General features: G+C 34.2%; 1 protein-coding gene across 1 annotated transcript; it reads left to right on the top strand.

Moving 5' to 3' along the window:
- Positions 1-21,124: 21,124 nt before the first annotated feature.
- Positions 21,125-23,816, top strand: LOC112010955 (pentatricopeptide repeat-containing protein At1g09900-like; the record flags this gene model as incomplete). Its single annotated transcript, XM_024043339.2, is given in 5 exon segments — positions 21,125-22,803; positions 22,806-22,976; positions 22,979-23,135; positions 23,137-23,366; positions 23,369-23,816. Coding segments are annotated over 5 exon segments (2,603 nt in total), but the record flags the coding sequence as incomplete, so codon positions are not given.
- Between the last annotated feature and the right edge of the window lie 24 nt (positions 23,817-23,840).

Below are 23,840 nucleotides of genomic sequence, written 5' to 3'. Positions count from 1 at the left end.
CAGAGTCTTAACAGAAAATCAATAAACGCTGAAAGCAATTAATCTAACTAATTAACTCTACCACTAATAACAGAATTAAGATCTAACCAACAAGTAATCAAAAAGTCTATTTCTCTATTAATCAAAACGCTGTCGTTCTTCAACTTAGCCTTCTTGCAAAACAATGTCGTTTTATCTGTTTCTTCAGCTGATCTCTTTCACAACAGTTTCAACACTCCCCCACTCAAGTCCTGAACACCTTCAGGTTCTATGACTCGAATTAAAGAGCAAGACTTGGATACCTTAGGAACAAAAAATATCAATTAGTCCCAACCTGGTCACTAAAATCGTGTAAAAGCTGAAATTTCCCAAAGCTTTTTGTAAAGGTCTCTGCCACTTGTGAATTATTAGCTACATGAAGAGTTTTAACAACTCCCTCTTGTATTTTGTCTCTCACCAAATGACAATCCACCTCTATGTGTTTCATCCTCGCAATGTGCAAGGCTGCTTGATTATCACAAAGCATCAAAACAGGTTTTGAATGACTAATTTTCAGGTCTTTAAGCAACTGCAGTACCCATGTAATTTCACTAGTCACACTAGCCATAGCTCTATACTCGGCTTTAACTGCGGATCTTGACACCACACCTCATTTCTTTGATCTCCAAGAAACCAAAGCTTCTCCCAAGAAAATACTGCAACCTGTCAAAGATCTTCTAGTACCAGGCAAGGAATTGTTCTACGTAACTTTCATAAAACATTGGAGATATAAAATATAAAAGCAAGAGTTTTCTTCTACTATGCATTCATGTCACAACTCTAATTAGCCAAAATACTCAATTTAAATGATGATATCTAAGTGAATGGTTGATAAAAATGATTTCTAATGATTATGGTCACTTTGTTACTTTCGGCACAAAATGCCAAAATGGTAAAGATTGTTTCTTGATTTTCTTGAAAACTATTATATTTCAAAAGATAAAGTTTCAAAAGGTCCAGAACTTTAGTTCAAGGAACTAGTCTTTACCATTTTGGCATTTTGTGCCAAAAGTAACAAAGTGACCATTATATATATATATATATATATTTGCATTCAACTCATCCTTTAATGCGGGAAAGGATTCTGGAAAATTAAAAACAAATGTGGGGGGAGGATGAGGATTTAAATTTAGTTTTCTTTGTTGACGTGGGAAGAGAGAGAGAATCATTTCCTTCCATGGAGGGCGCAGTGACAAATGTACATAGTCACAATAAGGTACTCCTCTCCAAGTTGGAAACTTGTCAATATCATTATCATATATGTAATTGAGAGCATAGAGCATAAGAAGGAAAGGGAGAGGCAAAACAAAAACAAAAAAAATTATAAGTCAATGAAAAGGATTCTATTAATTTTGCAGTGATTGCGGTCTCACATTTGTTTAAGTTAACAATATGTGAATGTGCAGATAGCCTTCCTCACACAAGACCTAAAAGTAGCAGTTGATGCATACATCTTTTATATTCCATAAAATGCTCATTACCTAAATATTGAAATTTGGATAAAAGCATACTAAAAAAAAATGCAGAATCTGAAATGGGAAAGCAAGTTTTCCATGTTAAATTAATGTTTGTTCCAGAAAATACAAGTTAAAATATTGGCCAGTGTTATTACGTTAACCATTGTTTGAATTCAGTGTTGATACTGCTCAACTTGGCACCAAATTCAACTCCTTGTTTAATCAGATTGTTTAACGATACAAACCTACATTGACTTGTTATCCAATTTGATTCCTTGTTGAAGGTTATTTAGAGGTTGGGGAAAAATAATGTGATTGTCTCACAACAAAGTCTTAGAACATTGTCCTAGGAAAGACATAATATTATTTGCTCAAAAATAGAGGAAAGACACAATATTAAAGAATAAAGGAATGGTAAAATAAAGAGAGACATGAATGGTATAATTTCCTAGAATTAAGACAATGAACTTGTTCATATAATCTAGACGAAGAGCTTGTTGGGTAGAAATGTAGAATGCCTTTCACTGTGAGTTATTATACCCAAACACAAAGGAAAAGAGAGCAGTAGAGAAAAACCTGGCAATTCACTGTCAAATAAGCCAATGTTAGTTGGTATAATTCTACAATAAGAGAGTTTTTTCCACCTTTTTTTAAATGATAGATGGAAATGGGATTATATTTTCTCTCTAAATGCCAGCTAGATCTTGACTTTGAGAATCAAACAGCAAGAGCTTCATTGTAAAATCATCATTTATTTACTACTATAGGAGTAACGCTTCATTTCTCACATAACAATTATTCCCACAAATACATTCAAGTTGTGATCTACCATTCATGCGAGAGAAAAGAATACAACTCTTGGAATATTGAATATTTTCTCACGATTTGAAGACCCATTCTTAAATCAAGGAAGTTCAAATTATATATTTCAAGCGTCAACTTGATGGAAAACATGGGGCCCAAAAAAATACTAAGAAACTAAGAAAATAAAATAAGATTAGATGGGAATGCACTTCTAGGGTGTCTGCCTCTACCATAGTAATTAAAATGAAGGGCTTGAAATAGAGCTTTCCTTATTTTAACCTATATATGTGACAAAAGATATTCCTACCTACGTATCCAACTCATTCACCTCAAGTGCACTAATTGAATAAAAAGTGATCTAAGCAATGCCTAAACTCTGCGGAATTTCCCTAAAACAAATATAGACACCAAAGCAAATAATAGCTGAGATGTTATTGCAGAAAAATCTACTCAACCCCTTAACTAGCCCCAGGAGCGGACCTAGAATTTCAAGCTAGGGGGTCGAAGTATAAGAATAAAAAAAAAAAAAAAATCCAAATAGGTGTCCATATACTACTAACAAATTATTAACCAAGATTAATACACAAAATCATTGTTTTTTAATACTTTAAGATGTAATCATTTACCAATAAAGACAAAAAAAAAATACAAAATAATATTGTTTCTTAAGAGCATTAACTGTTGCAAAAAAAAAAAAAAAAAATTCACAAAGCAAAACTTACTTTTGCCACTTTAATATAGCATTTGAAATGTCTCATAGTAATATTTTTGGTATTTGATGTTCTAAATACTAAATATTTACCATTTAAAACATTTAATGCTAGTATTCTAATATTGGGCTAATTGAAATTATTTATTTTTTTATTTTAAAATTTTGTTTTTGTCAAGTTTTTGAGTTGGATAATTGCTAATTAAAAGAAAGAGAATCTAAGTTTTTGGAAGAGTGAGACCCAACTCTAGAAATAATATATATATATATATATATAAAATCTTGGGCTAGGGGGCCCAAATTTTTTTTTCCTTTTTTTCTTTGGCCNCATTGAACCATAAAAGGGAGAGGTTCAAGGTTTTTAAGGTCGAACCGGGGTCGAACTGTGGTGACGTCATAATTAATTTAATAATTAATTAAAGCTTAAATATAGATATTAAATTTATAAAACTAGCAAAATTGACTAATATATCTATATGTATAAGGGAAATTTAATGATTTTCAAGCATATATTTAATAATTAAATAAGAAAGTTAATAAAATAAAATAATAACCATGAAAACATAAAAATTTATGAAGTAAAGTTGAATATCTTTAAAGGATTTTAATTATAATTTTTTTTTTATTCCTTGTAAGAGATATATAATTTAATTAAGTAGAATAAAATTGTGTTAAGTTGTTAAAAAAAAAAAAAATTGCTAAGGGGTTGGACCGCACGATTCTCATCGGTTCATGCGGTCCAACCCCGGTTTTAGGGGTTCACGGAATTAACAAAAAATTTGGTTCTTTAGGCTTAAAAAACCATGAGTGAAATTAACTAGGCTCTCAACATAAACCATAGCTTGTATTGGGATGAATGATTTTGGAAACTGTGGAAGTTGAAGATTCCTAATTTCTTTAGAACCAATGTTGTACAAGACTATTGCGTGGCATGTCAATTCCTAACAAGGGTCCAAGTCCTACAACAAGTTGTTTGGTCCAAGAATCCTCAACCCCGTATTCACGCATTACCCATATATCAAAGTATTTCTGTCACAGGCCAACACGTTGGTTGGTTCAGTGGTAAGGAGTTCGTGGCTTTGCTTGTCAAGCTTGGGTTCGAATCACCTCCACAGCCAATTGTTGGTGGGCATCCTTATGGGGTAACTCCCCACACAGAGGTATAGAAGCTGCCCTTCCGAGGCCTCTGGCGCCCTGCTCGGGGGAATAATATAGCCATAAAAGCCCCATTTTTTTTAACCCAAAAAAAAAAAAAAAAAAAAGTATTTCTGTCATAGTATCCTCCTGATAAACAACAGAAGTAAGGCATGCAATCATTGAATACAGAAAAAACTTTTCTCCTTTGCATACTTTTGTCCACCAAGTATCCTTGGTTTTTGAAACACCTCATGACTCATTTCAAAGGTTAGAATTATCTAACAAGCTCAACTTTGCCCGAGTTCGTTTATGTGGCCGTTGTCAGAGAAACCGAGCCAATGATGAACACCATTGAAGTATTTTGGCATAACAAGGAGAAAGCAACCTCACGTTTGAACGATGAATAGTGGTGTCAATTACTTTGTTCCAGGAATCAGCATTTAGGGAGTGAACATGAAAAAAATTGGGTACTGGATACGGCCGAGTCCTACTATTGTGTAATAGGTAAAGAGAAATTCGGAATCCAAGATGCTCCAAGAATAGTTATTGGACATTTCAATATCTATTACAATGTAAAAAGTGCTTCAACAGCTTTATTGAACACGGGCCTTCTTTAGTATACTCTCTTTATCGGGGAAAAATGAGTTTTTGCTCTTATTTTTTAAAATCTTTTGCACAATGTCCCTATTTTAAAACTATTAAGTAATATGTTTTTGTTTTGAAACTCGATTTAAAAAAAATCAAGTTATAAGTGAAACTCAACATTAGCAATGTCGAGTTTTATGTATATCTTGCCACTTAATTTTTTTGGGAAATTTAAGTGAAAACTTGACCTTGCTAATGTCAAGTTTTATTTTAAAATATACATATAACTCGATTTTGAGGATATCGAGTTTTATATAGAACTAATTTATAACTCTATGCATATGCATGGATATACTTAAAAGATACACATTAAGATGCATAGTATAATTCTTACATATATAATTTAAATATTATTGATAGTCATTCTTATATTTTTTTAAAACTTTTTAAAAAGTCTTGTAAGAATGTTATTAGGTAAAAAATGTAAATTGTCCATTTTTTAAAATATTTTTATATTTATTAATTCTAGACTCTTTAGTTTTTGTATACAATAACTCACTTGAAGGGATATTTATGATATGGTCCCACATTTGATTCCAAAATTAAGAAATAAAACTCTCTCTATAAATAAATAATTTATAATATATGGCGCAAAATTAGACTTCGATTGTAGAATCTAATTTGATTTTCTCTAAATTTTACCGATTAATATATATATATATATATATGACTTTTAAATTTGAATTGTTTTTAGTTATACAAAAAAGGCTCATAAATATAAAATCATTTAAACTCACTCTTCCTCTAATTTTATATATAGTGTATATATGATTATGTTTTTTATGATTTATTTATATTGGACTTCTCATTTTCTACACTAAATTAACTCATTTAACACAAAAATTAAAAAATTTCAATTAGATGGGACACACACACACACACGCATATATATATATATATATGACATATAAACTTGAATTGTTTTTAGTTCTTAAAAAAAAAAAAAAAAGGCTCATAAATATAAAATCATTCAAAAATTATGTTTTTATTTTTTTATTTTTATGATTTACTTATATGGTACTCCTCATTTTTTATACTAAATTAACTTATTTGACACAAAAATTAAAAAACTTAGATTAAATGGAACACATGTCGCAAAATTAAACTTTAATTAAAATCCAATTTTTACATTGAATTAACTCACTTGACACAAAAATTCAAAAACTTAGACTAGATGGGACAAGTGGCGCAAAATTAGACTCTGATTGAATTCTAATTTGAAATCTAATTGAATTTTCTCTCAACTTTACCCATTATTATATATATAGATTCGATTTTGTTAAAATCGAGTTTCAAAAACAGAGATATTTTGCTAAATAGTTTCAAATCAAGAACATTGTGCTAGATATTTTAAAAAATAAGGGCAAAAGCCCTTTTTTTCCCCCTTATTGGACTAGGCATCGTTTTGTACATGGCCTTTAATTGTTAAATATGGACTAAGGTGTATGTGGTTATCGGTTTATGGGTTGTTAGATCTTATAGTGATATCTTAAAATTGTGTAATTCTTGTAAAGTTACATCAGGTATAACCAAGTTACACCTACTGCAACTTTAAGTAATATTACATCACCCAATATTTTTTAATTAGATGTGAATTTTGATAAATCCATTGTTGGATTACATTATATTCGTGTATTCTTTATGCTTACAAAAATTTAAAGATAATCAAAGATCAATAGTCATGTCATCAATCAATCGTTTAAATACAAGTTTTTATAGTTTAAAATAATGCATAAAAAATAAGTTTATGGATCAAATGGTAAATTACATCCGATTAGCATGAAAATTGGCATGCATGTTAAGAACATATAAAACATCTAATTCCATGGTTGGATTTTCAAAATATGAATTCATAACAAGTTATTGGATTGTGTAACATTACTTAGATTTACACCAAGTATAACTTGAGCTCAACCCTCTCTCTCTCTCTCTCTCTCTCTCTCTCTCTCTCTCTCTCTCTCTCTCTCTATATATATATATATATATTAAAGACAAAATGACTAAACACCTTTTAGCAAAGAAAATGATGAAAAATTATTTAAAAAATTTATGTGTATGTATGAATCAGGATGTGGCATAATGAAGAAGTGGTTAAATTATTAATTTAGTACTCTAACTATTGGTTAAAGTTCAATTAGTTTTTTTAATTTTTATTTTTAATTTAATCACTCAATTATTAATGGTATTAAGTTAGATTCTTAATTTAAAAATCAAATTCATAAGCATTTTTCCTTGAATTTTTTTCATCTCAAATTAATTCATGGACAAAGCCATTGGGCATGACTACATCTTATGCATATTGGTGACAGTGTTCACAACAGTCGTATGAGATGACCATGTGTCTGACAATATTAGTCTTTACGGGTATATAGAATATATGAAAGCTCGCCACAAATAGATTCTTGGTACTACTCTGAACTATTAACTCCCAAATCTTCCTCCAATAAGTCGAATTAAGATTCATAGAATAATGACCCAAATCTAAACCTTCTTATGATGAAAAACTATATCCATATTTTTAATACTAGCCTCTTCATACACGCGTTGCGTATGCTCAGAGGCTATTCTATTTTTTTTAAATATGTCAAACTTTTTCCTCACACCTCTAAGTATATTTGTGATTGAAAAGTGTATAAAATGCGAATTATGACGAATAGAAAGTCATCATTTAGGAAAAAAGATAGAAAAGTTTATGAGTACGTGCAACGCACATGCGAAATGGCTAGTAATATAATAATTCTTTCTACACTTGTTTCATTGCAATGACTCGACATAATTGTTATTGAGTTTGACAGTGCCTTGGGCCACATACTTATGAGAAACAAAATTGAAGATGCTTATGAGAAACAAAATTGAAGACACTTCATGACACTAATAGCATCGTTGATGCTCTGTAAGTGATGATGCAAAGAATTTACCTTGGTCGGCCTATTAACCTGTTCTCTATAGGATTCTTCTTTTTCTTTTTTCTTTTTTCTTTTTTTTTTTTTTAAAAGGGAAACGCTAAACTCTTCATTTCCACTTTTCCTTAATTCCAATACTAAGTATTCGTATCCCTAATATTTAATTAAGATTTATTTGAAAATAAAACTAAGGACAAAAACATATTTTTAAAAGATCTAATCTACTAACGTGAACATGTGCAAAAAAAAATGGCATAACTTCTGCACATTGTTTTTGGTTGTCTAGGAACCACCAAACTGGGAGTTCTATGATGCCTCAGAATCTACTATCCACCAGCAGCAGCTTCTTCCACTGCGTTGACAGCTTCTTCCACCACATTATTTGCTGCCTCTTCCTCCACTACTGGTGCCGTTGTGAGAGACCGCGCTCCCGACCTGTTTTGAAATTAGGCCAAACCCACGTGAATAGATGGAGTTATGTTATTACCTCTCAACATGGAGGTTCGACTGATTACATTTTCAACATTTAGATTAAGGGTTTTATAATAGAGTCGCCACTTATTTAATTATTGAAAAAAAATAAGAAAACCATAATTGAAAAATTCATCATTTTATTAATTTGAAACTAAATTTATATTGATCATAGGAAATTACATGGCTTTGGTCCTAGATTCAATCTAGAATAAAGTACATGGATTTGTTTCCTAGTTACTATCTAGAAATTGAAAATTACAAGAACAAGTATTGATCTATTAACCCTTGATCTAAGCTTGGACTTAGAGGCTATGTTACAAGATAGGAAGGTGTTAGGCACCCACCTTACCCAGTGAAACCGGTCTTGTAGACTGTGGTGGCCAACATTCATATGACATCATCTAATATGTTATCAATCAATTTGCGTGTTAAATTTAATGTGAGTGCATGTGATAAACCCCAATTCCATTTATTAATCGTTGCATTTCGATTAAAAAATAAATTCTAGTGAATGTGTGTGAATGGTGATATCCTAGATTCAAGGATTTGAGAGAATTATGAAACTAACATGTTGTTCATATTTTGGATGTGGATTTAAGATCAAAGTTAGTGTCATGCATGAACATGTGATGAACAAACAAAAACATGTGAAGAACGCATATGAACATTTAAGAATATCATGAACATTCAAATGTATTCAAGAAATTTAAATAATCATTAGCATGCTTTAATTTTAAATTCTCATCATAGCAACATAAAAAAAAAAAAAGTTAAGGAAAGGGATTATACCTGCATGCAAGATCCACTCAATGAAGGAGGAGGCTTTTGGTGGAGGTCCCAAGAGTGTAGTAGAGAGGAAGAACTAGGAGAGTGAGAATAAATCTTACTCAATACCTTGTGTCTCAGGAAGATCAAGATATGACAATACCAACTCTACTTCACTAGAACTCAAGAGGCAAGAAGAGAGGATGTTTCCCTCTCTATCCTAAAACGGAGGAGATGGGAGTTTATATAGTAGCGATGGAGAAAATATAAATGGAAAGACATTTAATTGGGTTGACAAAGGATCAAAGAGAATCATGAACCTAGACCCTATTTCAGTATTTAGAGAAAGCAGGTGCATTAAATTTGGAGGTTGGTGGGAGTGATGAGCAAGCAAAATGGCTAAAACCTCGATTCTTCCCGTAGCCCCTGTAACAGTTCTCAGAGCTATCTTAGAAAAATCATGTCTTTCTCAATTCTGATCGGAATTGCCTTATTCTTGCAGTCGAGCCCATGCCCACATCTCACACCCACACTGTCACTCATTGGTCTCTTCTCTTTCCATTGATAATTCTATTTGTTTGTCTCTCTTTTTTGTTAACATATCAATTTTTCTAAATGTCATATTAATTTACATGATTGTTTATTCATTTGTCATCACAGTGTTCTTATATCTTCACTGTTTTTTAACAAAAATGGTTTGTCTGGTATTAGCTGTGTTACATTTGATTTTTTGGAGTTTGAATTGAGTGGGGTTTACGCCATAAAAGGTTCTAGAATAATAAATTGTTGGAAGGAAAGAGCTGATCGGGCTATCGCTTGGAAAAAAAATGTTTGGAAAGTTCATTGCAGAAAATTTTAGGAGAGATTGAAGATGAGATGAATGAGGATTTTTGTAATATGAAAACACTCAAGGATAGCAAAAGAGTTTTGAGGTTTGGGGAACATATACTTAAGCAATGTAAGCAGAGGAAGGTAGAGGATGATGATGGGTCAGGGGGGGAGGATGTGGCAGAGGCTAATGTGGTAGTGGACAATGTGGCAGGGGCTGATTTGGTAGGGGAGGATATGGCAGAGGCTGATGTGGCAGTGGTTGATGTGTCTGGGGCTGATGTGACTAGGATTGATGTGTCTGGGGCTGATTTGGCAAGGGAGGATGTGGCAGGGGCTGATGTGGCAATGGAGGATGTGGCAACGAAGGATGTGGCAGAGGTTGATTTGGCAAGGTGGATGCGTAATCAGGAAGTTTTTCATTGATGCCTTTGGGTTTGAAATATTTGAAATAATTACTAGCTGTGTTATATCTGATTTTTTGGAGTTTGAATTGAGTGGGGTTTTGCCATAGAAGGTTCTAGAATAATAAATTTTTTGAAGGAAATAGCTGATCGGGCTATCACTTGGAAAAAAAAGGTTTGGAAAGTGCATTGAAGAATATTTTAGGAAAGATTGAAGATGAGATAAATGAGGATTTTTGTAATGTGAAAACTCTCAAGGATAGTGAAAGAGTTTTCAGGTTTTGGAAACATACACTTAAGTAGTGTAAGTGAAGGCAGGGGATGATGATGGGTCAAGGGGGGATGATGGGTCAGGGGGGAGGATGTGGCAGGGGCTAATGTGGCAATGGCTAATGTGACAGTGGAGGATGAGGCAGGGGCTGATTTGGCAGGGGATGATGCGTATTCAGAAAGTTTTTCATTGATGCCCTAGGGTTTGAGATGTACGAAACAATTACTGGCTGTGTTACATCTGATTTTTTGGAGTTTGAATTGAGTGGGGTTTCCACCATAGAAGGTTCTAGAATAATAAATTATTGGAAGGAAAAAACTAATTGGGCTATCGCTTGGAAAAAAAATAAAGGTTTGGAAAGTTCATTGAAGAAAAGTTTAGGAGAGATTGAAGATGAGTTGAATGAGGATTTTTGCAGTGTGAAAAAACTCAAGGATAGCGAAAGAGTTTTGTGGTTTTGGGAGCATACACTTAAGCAATGTAAGCGGAGGAAAGCAAGGGATGATGATGGGTCAGGGGGGAGGATGTGGCAGGGGTTTATGTGTTTATAAACCCTATACCTATACTATACTATAGGTATAAGTACCCTATACCTATAATATAGTATAGGTATAAGGTTTATTATCTCCTCTAATTTGGCAGGGGAGGATGCATATTTAGGAAGTTTTTCAATGATGTCTTAAGGTTTAAGATGTATGAAACAATTACCAGCTATGTTACATCTGATTTTTTGGAGTTTGAATTGAGTAGGGTTTCCTCCATAGAAGGTTCTAGAATAATAAATTGTTGGAAGGAAAGAACTGATTGGCTATCACTTGGAAAAAAAAAAGGTTTGGAAAGTTCATTGAAGAAAAGTTAAAGAAAAATTGAAGATGAGATGAATGAGGATTTTTGTAATGCGAAAACAATCAAGGATAGCGAAATTGTTTTAAGGTTTTGGGAACATACACTTAAGCAGTGTAAGCGGAGGAAGGCAAGGGATGATGATGGGTCAGGAAGGAAGGATGTGGCAGGGGCTGATGTGTTTATAAACTCTATACCTATACTATACTATAGGTATAAGTACCTCATACCTATAGTATAGTATATATCTCCTCTGATTTGGCAGGAAAGGATGCGTATTTAGGAAATTTTTCATTGATGCCCTACAGTTTGAGATGTATGAAACAATTACTGGCTATGTTACATCTGATTTTTTGGAGTCTGAATTAAGTGAGGTTTCTGCCATGGAATGTTCTAGAATAATAAATCGTTGGAAGGAAAGAGCTAATCGGGCTATCACTTGGAAAAAAAAAAAGGTTTGGAAAGTTCATTGAAGAAAAGTTTAGGAGAGATTGTAGATGAGATGAATAAGAATTTTTGTAATGTGAAAACACTCAAGCATAGCAAAAGAGTTTTGAGGTTTTGGGAACATACACTTAAGCAGTGTATGCGGAGGAAGGCAGGGGATGATGATGGGTCAGGAAGAGAAGATGTGGCAATGGCTGATGTGTCTGGGGCTGATTTGGCAGGGGAGGATGTGGCAGGGGCTGATGTGGTAATGGAGGATGTGGTAGTGGTTGATGTGTCTAGGACTAATGTGTCTGGGGCTGATTTGGCAAGGGCTGATGTGGCAGTGGAGGATGTGGCAATGAAGGATGTGGCGGGGCTAATTTGGCAGGGGGGATGCATATTCATGAAGTTTTTCATTGATGCCCTAGGGTTTTAAATGTTTGAAACAATTACTGACTATGTTGCATTTGATTTTTTAGAGTTTGAATTGAGTGAGGTTTTTGCCATAGAAGGTTCTAGAATAATAAATTGTTGGAAGGAAAGAGCTGATCGGGCTATCCCTTGGGAAAAAAAAATATGTTTGGAAAGTTCATTAAAGAAAGAGATTGAAGATGAGATGAATGAGGATTTTTGTCATGTGAAAACACTCAAGGATAGCGAAAAGAGTTTTAAGGTTTTAGGAACATACACTTAAGCAGTGTAAGCGGAGGAAGGCAGGTGATGATGATGGGTCAGGGGAGATGATGGATCAGGGGGGAGGATGTGGTAATGGAGGATGTGGCAGGGGTTGATTTGGTAGGGATGATGTGTATTCAGAAAGTTTTTCATTGATGCCCTATGGTTTGAGATGTATGAAACAATTACTAGCTATGTTACATCAAATTTTTTGGAGTTTGAATTGAGTGGGGTTTCTACTGGGGGTGTGCACGGTTTAGTTGGTGCAGTTTTTTCCCAAATTTATCATTGAACCGATAAGAATCAGTTACTCCATAATCATAACCGATGCACACTACCAAGGGTCGGTTTTCTGACCTATAACGGTTCAGTTTTTTGCAGTCGGTTTCATCGGTTTAAGTATTAAAAATGTTTTTCTACTTAGACATTAATCAATTGGACAATTAGTAACAATAACATAATAATAGTTTAAACAAATAAATGCTTTACAATGAATTTATACTACCTCAAAGACTAGCTTGGTTTATTTAAAATTTTAAACTTCTCAACATATTATAATTCATAATCAAACGCAAAACTCACTGGGCTGCTACTAAAACAAAACAAACAAAAAGCCAAATATCCAATAGTCAGTTAGGTAGTTAGGCAATAGCTCATCTCAGTAGCTCAAAATCCTTAAAAATAAAAATACGGTGGCCATTGGTGAATAGTACGATTACCACTTTTCTGCAGATTAAAGAGTAAAGACTAAGAAAGTGAGAATAGTCTCCCTCAAAATCGATATTGTGTGAAAGAAAAAAAAAATTGTCAATACTCAGTGCAGAGAGAGACGAAGTGGTGTTGAGAAAATAAAAATTGGCTTACTAGTTATCGACAGTCCGACGCTGTTGCAATGAGCAACTTTGGTGCTGCACTGCTACTGTGCTGAGGGTGAGACTTGAGAGGTGAGAGAGGCTTTCTGTGGAGACTAAGATAAAATAGAGTATTTATATGTGAAAAGTGAAATCCTAGCATAAAACGTAGTCGTTTGATGCTTCTTTTTTTCAACAACCCAGTAAAACGATGTTGTTTCACTATCTTCTTTTGTTTTTTAACAACCCAGTGAAACCAAGAGGTTCAACACCAAGTTCTTATCTGTATATATAAGAATCGATCAATATCGGTTTATGGGTCGGTTTTGAAAATCATCTCTGACTATGTCACTGCACCGACGTCAGAAGGCTCACTAGGTTCCGCTCGCCGACATTTACTCCTCAATTGGTCCAAATTTCAGTGCGGTTTCACCGATGAGGCTCAATTTTATCAGTGAGGTTCGGTCACTGCTCACCACTAGTTTCTACCATAAAAGGTTCTAGAATAATAAATTATTGGAAGGAAAGAACAAATTGGGCTATCGCTTGGAAAAAAAAAAGGTTTGGAAAGTTCATTGAAGAAAAGTTTAGGAGAGATTGAAGACGAGCTGAATGAGGATTTTTGTAATGTGAAAACACTCAAGGATAGTGAAAGAGTTTTGAGGTTTTGGGAACATATACTTAAGCAATGTAAACAGAGGAAGGCAAGGGATGATGATGGGTCAGGGGGAATGATGTGGCAGGGGTTGATGTGTTTATAAACCCTATACCTATACTATACTATAGGTATAAGTACCCTATACCTATAGTAAAGTATAGGTATAGGATACCTATACTATATGTATAAGTACCCTATACCTGTAGTAAAGTATAGATAATTCAAGTTGAGCTAGAAATTTAACTTAAAAGGCTAAAACTTTGTAGTTTACCAAAAGTTCGAAATCTGATTTTAGATGGACCAAAAACGTCGGTTAAGTGAAGAATGAAAACTTGGGATTTTCTCCAAATGGTAATTCAACTTGTAATAGGATTCCGTGACCTATTTAAAGGCTCTTTAGTGCAAAATTCAGAGAGGAATTGCTATAGAATGTAATTTAGGTTTTCTTAAAGTTTCTTTACAGTTTTTAGAGTTTTATTTGTATTCTGGCTTGCTAGAAGCCTTGCTAAGGCAAGGAGTAAAACCCAACCATTTATTGGTATGTTCTTAACAACTATTTTATAGTTTTAATACTTATGTTCTTATGTTTTTGATTGATTTAATCATCTAGAAAAGTGTTTAGTTCTATATAATTCTTTGATTTATCATAAACTCCGGGCATGTTAAATACTTAGTATTCCTTGCGAACTAATTTACTAGTTTTGTTTTGCCTAAGATCAATTAATTTCATAAAACTACCTTAGAAAATTAATTCTTGGGTTCGTATTATTAAATCATCCGACTAAGATCATCCTTGCTAGAAGCCTTGCTAAGGCAAAAAGTAAAACCCAACCGTTTATTGGTATATTCTTAACAATTATTTTATAGTTTTAATACTTATGGTCTTGTGTTTTTTATTGATTTAATCATCTAGAAAAATGTTTAGTTTTATATAATTCTTTGATTTATCATAAACTCTGGGCATGTTAAATGCTTAGTATTCCTTGCGAACTAATTCACTAGTTTTGTTTTTCCTAAGATCAATCAATTTCATAAAACTATCTTAGACAATCAATTCTTGAGTTCCTATTATTAAATCATCCAACTAAGATCATCCTTCGTATGAATTTTAGTTGAGTTGTAAAATAAATATTGTTAAGACTACCAATAAATATGTTGTGTGTGGATCCCTAAACTTTAGCAATTTAATATATTGTTATTTTCTCTTAATTTAAATTACATTTACTTAACCATCAAAATCTCTTCAATTAAAATTTATTGTTTTAGTTTTATTCTCTTGTGGTTTGCTAACCACAAACTTACCAAGTTATTACTTCGCTACAATCCTACATTTGGGAGCTTTATTTAAGTCGCAACAAGTTTTTGGCGCCGTTACTGGGGATTAGGTGATTAGAGAAGTGTTCCACTTTGTTTGGGGAGGTTTTCAGCGTTAAATTTCTTCACTTATTTGGTAATATCTCTTGAACTCTTTTCTTTTTAAGTAGTTTAGTTTTCTTTTAGAGTTTTTCCCTTCGTTTTAGTTCTTTTTATTGTTCTAGGTATTAGTTTTATTTTTTCCTTTTTCTTTCTTGCTTTACTATTGCATGCGTGTTTGGTGTCGTGGTAGTGATAATCTCTCGGTTAGAATTGAGGCTAATAATTTGTTTGGCAATTTATCTGATTCTTTCACACATTCTCACACACACTTGATATCATGGTAGACTTAGAGACTAATCATGGTGATGAGAATAATCTAAATAATGAAGACTTCCATGATCACCAACCCATTAGAACTCTCAGGGATTATTTGCAACCTACTAGGAGTAATGCACCATCATGCATCATTTTTCCAACTAATGCAAATAACTTTAATTTTAAGCCCAGTATGATTTCATTGCTTCCTAAATTTCATGGCTTAGATTATGAAAATCCTTACCTACACTGTAAGGAATTTGAGAAGGTATGTGATACCTTCCATGACCAATCATGTAATGAAAAGACCATTAAGTTGAAGTTGTTTCCTTTTTCTCTTAAAGAAAAGGCAAAAACTTGGCTTAATTCTTTGAAACCTAGGTCAATTGGTACTCGGCAAGATATGCAAAATGAGTTTCTGAAGAAATTTAGCCTATGAATTGAAAACCCAATGGGTTGGAATTACTCTATTACCTCTAGAGATATCGATTGGCTAAAAAAAATTGTGAGGATTTTATAATCTTTTTGTTCTCAATTATATTAGCTTGAAGTGTTAATACTCCTCCACTGACCATTCCTAACCTCCCAGGTGCGATTGAAAATTTGAAAGAGCGGTGCTTCTTGAGTTTATTGGAACTAAAAATAAAAAGATGGGGTTGGGTTTTACCAAGGTATTTTAGGAGTAATATTTAACTTTGTTTTGCTCAATTTGTTTTCTAGACACATGTTTAAATTTTAAAATGAGAACTTAAAGGTACAAGATATAAGATATTATATCTAAGTTTTGCCCTTTCGTTTTATTGTAAATAATAATCGTTTCAATATTTCTATTTAATATTGATTTGTGGCCCCCAATAAATCCAAGTGGCACAAGTGGAGAACCAGTATATGTTGCTTGAATTTAGAACTAATTGTAATTTACTTGAATTTAAACATTGCTAGCAATGATTTGATAAAATTAATGTTAGATTATATTTTGACATTTAGAAGCGTTTACTTTAATTCTATCAAAATTTATATATATTTTAAGTTTGTCTTTTTTTTTTTTTTCTTGGTGGAATTCTATGAATTTTTATACTCTGAAGGAAAATTTTACAATTAACATAAACAATTTATGACAAATACGTCTTTTAGTGTCTTTTTGTACATGATTTTGTCCTATGATTTTGAATTTCATTATAGTTAGTTTTTTGTGGGTGATTTCGTTTTAGTTGCAAGTTTTTGTCAATTGTCAATATTTCGTAGTATAGTATCCTTGCATGTTTTTTTATTATGTTTCTGAAAATCCAACATAAAGGATTTTATAATTACATTTATTTATATATCTGACAATAAATATTTTTTTTGGGTATGATGAAATAATTTCATGTGGCATTGATCAAAATAGCTCCTACTGGTGCTTTTCTTTCACCTACCATCTCTTTATTTCCATTAACTGGTACTAATTCTTAAGCAGCATAAGTCTTAAGATAGAATTTTCCCTGTAGAGGCATTACATTTTTTTTATCAAATCTTTGGTAAATACGAAACTGGCTCTATCATATATTTAATTCTTTTCTATACGGTTTATAATTCTTTTCCATTGCTACAGATGATGAATTAAATGTAGTTTAACATGACTAGAGGATGGTCCTTAAATCACTTTGTGACGTGAAGATAAGCCATCACTATCATTATCATATTTTAAGTTATTTTTGATATTCTTCTTGAAAAATTACTTATAGTTGTTTTAAATTTTTTTGATGTGTGGATAGAGATATAATAGCATGCTCTAAAAAAATGCAAATTAAGGATTTTAGATTTTATGTTTTTCAAGAATACACGTACTTTTGAAGGGGATGAAAAGTTGATAATGAATTGAAGTTTTTTCTTCTTTCAAACTTTATTTGAATGGGCAAATGCTTCGGGTGTTGTTACTTTCATATCTCTGCCTAACGTGCTTGATTTTTATACTTTCACTGCTGTTTAGTTTCTCTTTCGTTGTTGCATCTTAACACACTGCATGTGTGCCTTGTTTTATCCTTCTGTCCTTATATCAATTTTCAATGGAGTTTATTATTTATCAAAAAATTAACTTTTAGCAATTGCTTAATAAAATAGTCTTGTTGATACAATATTGTTGATACCCATTTTTGTGACACATTTTCTACAAGTCCGATTCAACCAAGCCCGACTTCCTTGTGGGCTCAATTCATATATTATATTTTATTTTATTCTTTTAAGCATGGCCCAAGCCCATGTGACTTACGGGAGAAATTAAGAAAACGTGGTTTGGAGGGTATGGGTCGATTTCTTTCGAACCTTTTGCATGAGCCCAAACCAAGCGTGCTACCAAGTGGGCAAGGGACACTGGTAGCACCTTAGGCTCATGGAGAAGGTCTTATACCTAAAATTTCCACCTCAAAAGAGTTTTTATGCTTTGGCTAACTGTGGCCTAAAGTTTCTGCCCTAACCCACTTTTACCTTTAAAACATAGTTGGCTCTCATTGGCCAACTCCATTTGCTAGCCCTCACTTAGATGAGCCTCCCAATGGTCTAAAATGTCTGATCAAAGGCAACCAATTAGAGCAAACCCCCTTTATTTCCAAGATACCAAACTCTTCCCTAAACAAAAGCAACCCAAGCCAAAACACCAAATTAGTATTATAGGGGGTAAAAACCTCTTCCACTACTCAAAAACCAGTCATTAGCAACACTCCAAACTTGACATAAAACTTTCTATTCAGTTCAAAAATGACCAAATCATGTTTTCCCCATAGAGCTGAAACTTGAGAGCAAAAACCCAGTGAGCCAATTCTCACAATTCTGAACCTTAAGGGTGGAAATATGGGTACAGGGAAACCTTCTCTCTCTTCCTCACAACCTCTCTCAATTTCCTATTCTCACTGACTGTGGGTCAAAGTTTCAAACCTATTATATTTGTATGCTCTTTCTGCACTTTTATTAAGCCCATTCAGCCAGTTAACATTCTCGCAATTCTAAAGTATAGAAGTGGAAATATGGGTACAGGGGAACATTCTCTCTCTTCCTCACAATCTCTTTTAATTTCCTCTTCTCGCTGACTATGGGTCGAAGTTTCAGACCTGTTATGTTTTTATCCTTTTTCTGCACCTTTGTTATTAACATTTTGATTCTCTCTTGTCAAAGCACCATTAACCTTTTGTTCATTATACATTTAGAATTTTGGGCTTGATTCTCCACAATAAACACTTCTAAAGAACCCAATGGGAAATTTAGGCCGTTCTCGCATTTTTGGCCCTTGTCACAAAAACGTCCCCGACAAATATCTAACATTCATTTTCATTTCTCAATGTCCTCAAATAACAGTGCCTAATATTTAAAGCCAGTTGTAATAGAATCGTAATGTTGCTCATGTAAATCTCTTTGATTTTCCAAACCTTCTATTTCTTTATTTATTTATTTTCACTTATAACAAGTGGGAAGGGGTTCGAATCCAAGTTTTCCACGTGAAGAGAATCAATCAATTGTATTGAACTACAAAACCCTCTTTCTTTCTTTTTTCTTTTTTTCTTTTTTTTCTTTTGGATAGGAGAGTTACATAGCTCTTGACTTTTCTTTGTTATCAAAATGTCTCTAGCGCAAAGCACAAGTTCAAAACTAGTAGTGCAAAAAAAAAGAGTTGAAATACATCGTTAGTGTCATGACCCAAACATGATATATGGATTCACAATCATGAATTGCATTTTAATACCAAGTCTAGCCCTGATATCACCAAAAACCAACTAAATTTGTAAATAAAAACTATATATTCTTACACTTGATTTCAAGAGCATCTAGCTATCATTATACTTCAAGGGATAACGAAAACCATCAATTATGTAAATATTCTTATTAAAAAAATCAAATATGTAAATAACATAAGTTCAAAAAATACTATCTTTGATTTTATTAAAGATTACAATTCTCAACAATTGCATTTTAAATACAAAAAAAAAAACTACAAAGCTAAACACCAAACTACCAAAATAAGAAGCTTTTACGTTAAAAAACTAAAATTGGCACCTCCAAAACTCGACTAAGGCTCTTATTGCTCCAAAGAAAAAAAAATTTGGTGACTGAAAAGTAGTAAGGGTTAGCTACATAGCTTAGTAAGAATATATGAGAATAACTTATACATTTTTAAAGCATTTCATTATTTGAATATGCAGAAAGGAGAACATCTTTCATAAATATTCTTTATGCTACTCCTAACATAATTTATGCATTTTTCGTAAGGAAAAATAAGTTCTTCAATATTTCTATTCCAAACCTTATGTAGTGTTTAATTGCTAAGGGGGGGGGGGGGGGGTGTGGGGAATTTTCTCTTCAAGAACCTCCTTCTTTTGGACCATGTCAACCACCCAATAGCCTTCACTAAAATTTTGCAACTAAGACTTGCATTTATCTTTCACTTAATAAACAAGTTATTCAATTTTATTTCAAAATTATCTCTCTTGGAAACCAAATAGAGCAAATAGAGCTTAACTTAAAGATGCAAAAACTTAAAATCACAATAATAAAACTCTTTGAAGATCTAATCAAACCTTTTGGCTATGCTAGCAATAGGTTTAGGGATTCAGTGTGTGAGAGCTGGAGAATGGTGTTGCATAGGGTGGTGTAGAACTCTCTCTCTCTCTCTCTCTCTCTCTCTCTCTCTCTCTCTCTCTCTCTCTCTCTCTCTCTCTCTCTCTCTCTCTCTCTCTCTCTCTCTCTCTCTCTCTCTCTCTCGTTTGGTTGTTATGAATTCGGGATGAATCAAATGCACCCCAAACACAAGCTTAGGTTTTTTTTTTTTTTTTAATAACTTTTGTGCTTGGGTTTGAATGAGGACGAGTTTGGAGTTATTCACTTAAGGTTCGTTTGATTGGAAGAGTGGAAAAATGAAATGATAGAAAATAGTGAAGGATGGAAAGTGGGAGGATAGAAAAGATTTTAATTTCTCTTATTTTGTTTTGTTGGAAGTGAAAAAGTAGAGGGATGGAAAAGTGAGTTTGATAAATTTACTCATATACCCTTGTTAAAAAATGATGATCAATTAAAAAAATAAATGACAAACAACCAAAAAAAAATCACCCAATTCATTAAAAAATAAAAATCATGTCTAGTTAACAAACAAAAAAGGGGGGGGGGGGGGGAGAGAAGTAGAAGAAAAGTAGCCTCATTTTCATCTTTCAGTTTTCTCTCCAATTTAAAGAGAAAACTTTTTGGTAAGGCTAGAAGAAAATACCTAGACTTCACCATTTATTTTCCTTCCTTCTTCTCCGCCCAACCAAATACACTCCAAAAACTTTTTCTTCCTATTTTTTCTTCAAAGTTTTCCACCCACCTTATTATACCTCCAACAAACACACCTCCCCTTACGTGACAATTTTTGAAGAGATCATTTAAATGCATTTATAATTGTTTGACTTTTTTAATGGGATAAAGCTAATTCTTAATCTCCAGCATGCTCATGGAAATAGGCCACAAATAAGCCCATCCAGCCCACTTTCCTGCCCAACTTTGAACTTCCCCAGTTCCTATACCAATAAGGGCCCACGGTCCATCCCTCAAAAAAACATTTCCTCCCAAAAAAAAAAAAAAAAACCTTCTACTCTTTGCTACAATGCGCCGGTGACTCCGCCACTACCATTTCCTCCTCCGACCACTCTCCGCCACCTTCGGATGTCTGCTAAAGTGCGCCGAGTGCGCAACACTCTCCAGGTACATTTTCACTCTCAAACCCTAAACCCTCTCAATCTCACTCATTCCCCTAAAACCCTAAACCCTAAACCCTCACATTTCACTTCATCTTCTCCTTCTTCTTCTTCTTCTTCTTCTTCTTCTTCTTCATACAATTCTCAAAATTTCGATTTCCTCGAGCAATTTTTGCCTCACAGTAACGCTTCAAATCATTCATTTAGCTCTAGCTCTAGCTTCAGCTCTAGCCCCATTGTTGTTAATTCAAACGAGCGGCGAAGAATCGCAGTTGGGTTATCGAAAGCGATCAAATCCCAAATGGGATTTCTATTGAAAGCGTTTTCGAAGCGGTTTTGCCCAGTTTCCTTAGTCAAGGCGATGAAGCTGTTTGGGACCCGAGAAACCGGTTTCGCGTTCTTCAAGCTCGCGTTTCGGGACGGTTCCGACGAAGAGGCCGTCCGGAAGTGCTGCGTCGCCGCGCATATTTTAGCGGCGGAGAATCTCCGGTTCCTCGCGCAGGACGTGGTTTCGTGCGTCGTTGCGAGGATTGGGTCGGGTCGGAGCGAAGGGGTTGTGGAGTTCATGTGGAGGAATCACCGCGAGTACGAGTCGGGTTTCTCGGTGCTCGACACGCTGATGCGGGGTTTTGTGAACGTGGAGATGAGTAGTGAGGCGATTGGGGTTGTTTGTAGGATGAGGAAAGTGGGTTTGATGCCGAGTTTGTCAGCCATTACAGTGCTTTTCAAGTTGTTGCTTAGAGTCGGTGATTATGGTAGCGTGTGGAAGTTGTTTAGGGACATGGTTCGGAGAGGGCCTTGTCCTTGTATTTATACATTCAATGTTATGGTTCTCGGGTTTTGTAGAAAAGGGTTGGTTAGAATTGGAGAGAGTTTGTTACATGTGATGTGGAAATTTCATTGCGAGCCGGATGTTTATACTTATAACATTGTGATCAATGCGTATTGTATGAGGGGACGGACTTCTGATGCACTTAATTGGGTGCATTTGATGATTGTTAGGGGTTGTAAACCGAGTGTTGTTACGTTTAATACGGTGTTACATGCCTTGTGTAAGGAAGGAAACATGGTGCAAGCGAGAAAGCTCTTTGATGGAATTCATGATATGGGTGTCTATCCGGATGTCACGATGTTTAACACCTTGATGGATGGATATATTAAGGCGAGGGACACTGCTCAAGCAAACATGCTTTACGACGAAATGAAGAATAAAGGTGTATCTCCTGATGGGATAACGTTTAATATTTTGGTAGCAGGTCATTACAGGTTTGGAAGGGAAGAGGATGGTGATAGGTTGTTAAGAGATGTGTCTATATCGGGATTGTTCCCGGATTCTTCACTTTATGATATTTCGGTTGCAGGGTTGTGTTGGGCAGGTCGGTTTGATGAGGCCATGGAGTTTTTAGAAAATATGCTTGAGAAAGGAATTCCTCCTAGTGTGGTTGCTTTTAACTCAATTATTGCAGCTTATAGCAGGGCTGGTTTAGAAGCAAAGGCCTATGAGGCGTATAGAATTCTGGTTAGATTTGGTTTAACTCCTTCATCTTCCACATGTAGTTCTTTGCTTATGGTTTATCCCAAAAGGGGAGCCTGCAAGAAGCCAGAGAACTATTGTATAATATGATAGAGAATGGTTTTCCCATCAATAAAGTGGCATACACGTTGCTTTTGGATGGATATTCCAAGATAGGGGATCTGGAAGGGGCTCAAAATCTGTGGAATGAGATGGCACTGAGAGGGTATCTCCTGATGCTGTTGCCTATTCAGCCTTTATAGATGGACTTTCAAAAGCAGGTCTGGTGGAGGAGGCATATGATTTGTTTTTAGAAATGTCAAGGAAAGGGTTTGTGCCAAATAATTTTGCATATAATTCTTTGATTGGTGGGTTTTTAACCATGGAAACTGAGTGAAGCATTGAAATTGGAAAGAGAGATGAGGCAAAAGGGACTCCTTCCGGATATGTTTACCACCAATATGATCCTTAATGGATTTTGTAAACAGGGTAGAATGAAGGCAGCGATTGATCTCTTTATGGACATGCAGCGGACTGGGTTGAGCCCTGATATTGTCACATATAACACTTTGATTGGTGGTTGTTGTAAAGCATTTGACATGGTTACCGCAGATGAGTTGTGAATAAAATGTATGCCAGTGGTTGGGACCCAGATATTACAACTTACAATATTCGCATTCATGGTTTCTGCAGCAGTCGAAAAATGAATCGAGCTGTGATGATGTTAGATGAACTTGTTTCAGCAGGTATTGTTCCAAATACAGTAACATATAACACTATGCTTAACGGTGTTTGTAGTGATATACTGGAACGAGCCATGATTTTAACTGCAAAATTGCTAAAGATGGCTTTTGTTCCGAATGTAGTTACAACCAATGTGGTGTTGTCTCAGTTTTGCAAGCAGGGGATGCCTGAGAGGGCCTTAATGTGGTGTCAGAAGTTGAGTGAGATCTCCTTTGATTTTGATGAAATTACATATAGAATAATGGACAGAGCCTACCGTGATATAGAAGAAGATGCTGAACTTTTTAGACGAGAATCTGCAAAGAGCCTTTTTCTGGACTTTGCACACTTACATGTGGTACATTA

The sequence above is a fragment of the Quercus suber genome, unplaced genomic scaffold (genome assembly GCF_002906115.3).
Source record: "Quercus suber isolate HL8 unplaced genomic scaffold, Cork oak 2.0 scaffold_211, whole genome shotgun sequence".
NCBI classification, from domain to species: domain Eukaryota; kingdom Viridiplantae; phylum Streptophyta; class Magnoliopsida; order Fagales; family Fagaceae; genus Quercus; species Quercus suber.
Note: the sequence above shows the minus strand (reverse complement) of the source record. Positions and strands in the feature narration are given on the sequence as shown.